The following is a 3,600-nucleotide window of genomic DNA, read 5'->3' as shown; positions in this document are numbered from 1 at the left end:
AATATAATTGAAAAATAAACATCTTGAAAATTCAAGAATTCAAAAATAAAATTACCATCTCAGTGTCACTTACAATCTAAACACGGCAAAACAATTTTAATATATGGCATTGGCATAGAGTTAAATCCATAAGTTCAGTTTTATACTTATGGATTATGAATAAAATTAAAAACATTTATTAATTAAAATGTAATTTTATTAGATGTTGCATTGGACTATTGATCATAACTCAAAATTGGAAATCATATTAAATTAGCAAATATGCCTGTAGATAGCGAGCTCAGTGCTTATTGAAATAAAAGCAAGTTTCAGACGACAATTCTTTAAAATAAAAAAAATAAAATAGAATACAATAATTGGTTAAAGAGATTTACAATACCCAAACAACTACTATATTACTTAAACTACTAATCTATATATAATTACAAACACATATCAAACAGACTTAAGAATTAGCTAATACTTACAACATGTATCAAATGTTGAAACTGCTGTTTTTAGCACTTCAGTTGGCGTAACCGGTTACGCCTGTTACCGTAACCGGTTACGAACCCGTAAAACAGATTTACTGTAGATGTTGCGTTTGCGTAACCGGTTACGCTGTTTGCCGTAACCGGTTACACTGAAGCCCAACTGTTTTTCTGTTTGTTTTAGGGTGCTTTAAATCATTCCAATCATTTTGTAACTTGTACTATATAAGGAGCTCACTACTCCTATGTTGTGGTTAATGCCAATTCACTATCTCACCCTCAATTACTCTCTCTCTCTCTATTATTTTCTATTCATTCTTTAATCTTCATCTTCTTCAATTGATCATTTTCCCCATTAAAGAAACCTTAATTTGATTTGTATGTTCCAACATTTGGCATCAAGAGCTCTGGTTCTGATCCGATTCCGCTGCAACAATGAGTACCAATGATCGAATCCCATCCAATTTACCGATTCTTGATTCGAAGAATTACGACAAGTGGTCTAAGCAAATGAAGGTCTTGTTTGGATATCAAGAAGTTCTCGATATCGTCAACAATGGAGTCACACCTCTTGGGGCTGAACCTACAGTTGCACATCAAGCCACTTTCAGGGAAGAGAAGACGAAAGATTACAAAGCTCTCTTCTTGATACACTCTTGCGTCGATGGTGATAACTTCGAAAAGGTCGGTGATTGCGAGTCCGCGAGGCAAGCTTGGTTAATTCTTGAGAAAGCATATGCTGGGGCTGCGAAGGCGAAGGTTGTGAGGTTACAAACTCACAAGAGGCAATTCGAGTTAACGCAAATGGAAGAGAAGGAAACGATCAACGATTATGTGACGCGCATTACGCGCTTAGTGAATCAAATCAAGTCGTGTGGGGAAACGATCTTAGAGCAGAATGTTGTGTCAAAAATCCTACGTTCGTTGACGTCAAGATTCGACAACATTGTGGTTGCTATTGAAGAGTCGAAGGACCTTACGTCGCTGAGCAAGGATGAGCTTCAAAGTTCCCTAGAAGCACATGAACAAAGAATGGACGAGAGAGGAAGCGATAAAGCAAAGGCGGAATTAGCTTTGCAAGCTCGTTTCAATGAAAGGAGTAAAGGTTCGAAAGGGAAATGGCCTTCGAAAGGGAAGCAAGGCGATGGTGAACCTAAACATTCGAAGGGACAAAAGGGTGAGAGCAGCAGCTCAAACGGTTATGGTGATCGAAGCAACGCGAGAGGTGGAAAACCAAGAGACATGAGCAAGGTACAATGCTGGAAATGCAGGAAACTTGGGCATTTTCAAGCAAAGTGTGGTGCTAAACAGCTTGAAACTAAAGGGGATGAAGCCAAGGTTGCTAGGCAAGAGGTGGATGATGAAGCCACACTCTTAATGATGATTACCGATGAGTGCGAAGGCATGACAGAGGTGCTGGACAGCAGCTGCAAGTCACGGGACAGCAGCTGCAGCAGTGCAGAAAAAGCAACAGTTTTGAGTTCGGAACAAAATGTGATGATTTCGGTTCGTGATGGAACTCAAGGCAAAGAGGAGTGGTACTTAGACTCCGGATGTTCAACGCATATGACTGGAAGAAGAGATTGGTTTGTGCAAATCAATCAAGTGGCGAAAAACAAAGTGAAGTTTGCGGACGATTCCACTCTCATGGCCGAAGGTGTCGGTGATGTGTTGATCGAGAAAAAGGATGGTGGACATTCTATGATCAAGGATGTGCTGTATATTCCAGGTATTAAGTGTAATCTTTTGAGTATTGGTCAATTGCTCGAAAAAGGTTACAATATACGATTGGAAGATAAGATCTTGCGGGTTGTTGATGCTAGTGGAGTGTTGATCCTAAAGGCTCCCATGGCTACCAATAGGACTTTCAAAGTTGAGCTGAAAGTATTGAAGCATAGGTGCTTAGCTACAGCTGCAAGTAGAGAGGAGTGGTTATGGCATTACCGTCTCGGTCACTTGAATTTTCGTGATCTCAAAGCGTTGCAACAAGAAGGTATGGTTGTCATACCCTAATTTTTGACCCCCCTGAGATGACATATCTTCAGGATTTTTCATCAGGATAAGACAAGTACCCAGAGCAGTCATTTCTCCACCTGGTACCTAATCGAGGATGCTCAAAGACAAGAAAGCTCAGGCAAAGGATCAATCAATACAAAGACTAATCTCTAATACAATCATGGGGCTCAAAGACTTCATTTTTCTCATCTATGATTGATTAGACATCCAGTCATCTGAGTACAGGCTTACTCAGGTCACCAGACTAGGGTTTTGAGCCTATCAAGGACTAAAATCAGGGATCACATTTGGGAAACCCTAAAAAGCCCCAGAGGGTCATTCAAAGACATCAATCTTCTTCAAATAACTCATATTACAAGGTCTACTGGACATCACACTTCAATTCAAAGTCTACAGTCATTACTTTCACATGGTCGACAAATTAGGGTTTTGACCTAATTCACCAAGATGGTTGACTTTTGATCAGGGAATGAATCCAAAACTCAAGACATGATTCAAGGATCTCTACTACCTCAATATAATCCATTTACATCATTCATTTGAGGAAAAGATCTTGTTTCTACACAAAAACCCAAAAATTCACTTTGTCAGGAAAAAGTCAACTGTGAAGGATCATCATTGACTTTTAAGGTTTTTGGTCAAAAAATGACTTTCAAAGATCAATATCATCAATATATGGATGTCAAAGTCATTTGGCCAAAGAAATTCAAAGAAATTCATCAAGGAGCGAAAAGTCGGGAATTAGGGTTTTTGAAGGCATGGTAAGAACTCAAAATTTCACCTACACAACTCAAAAAACTTCCAACATGAAAGTTGTAGATCTTGCAAAATAAAACAACATCTTACAAAGGAACTTTTTTCAAAAGATCAACCATTTATGAAGTTTTGGAAATTTTGAAGTTTAGGTCATAAACACTTAGAAATTTTTCTAAGTGTTTTAACCTAGTTTTCTTCCAACTTTGGCCTCATTTTTCACAAATTTCCCAAAGGATTCTGAAGAAGACATAAACTAATGATTTAAAGTAGATGTTTAGGGCTTTCCAAATTGTGTTCAACCTTCTCCAAATTCAATTTGAGCTAAGAGTTATGCTTGTCCAAAGTTGGCCTCATAAAC

General features: G+C 38.4%; 1 protein-coding gene across 1 annotated transcript; it reads left to right on the top strand.

Moving 5' to 3' along the window:
- The first annotated feature begins 1,502 nt into the window (after nucleotides 1-1,502).
- On the top strand, nucleotides 1,503-2,483 carry LOC131649702 (uncharacterized). Its single transcript, XM_058919458.1, has 2 exons — nucleotides 1,503-2,008; nucleotides 2,222-2,483. Exons 1-2 carry the CDS (start codon nucleotides 1,503-1,505, stop codon nucleotides 2,481-2,483), a joined length of 768 nt encoding a protein of 255 aa, XP_058775441.1.
- Nucleotides 2,484-3,600: the final 1,117 nt, after the last annotated feature.

This window comes from Vicia villosa, linkage group LG2 (assembly GCF_029867415.1).
Source record: "Vicia villosa cultivar HV-30 ecotype Madison, WI linkage group LG2, Vvil1.0, whole genome shotgun sequence".
Lineage (NCBI taxonomy): Eukaryota > Viridiplantae > Streptophyta > Magnoliopsida > Fabales > Fabaceae > Vicia > Vicia villosa.
The sequence above is the reverse complement of the archived record's forward strand: the minus strand, read 5'-3'. Positions and strand labels throughout refer to the sequence as shown.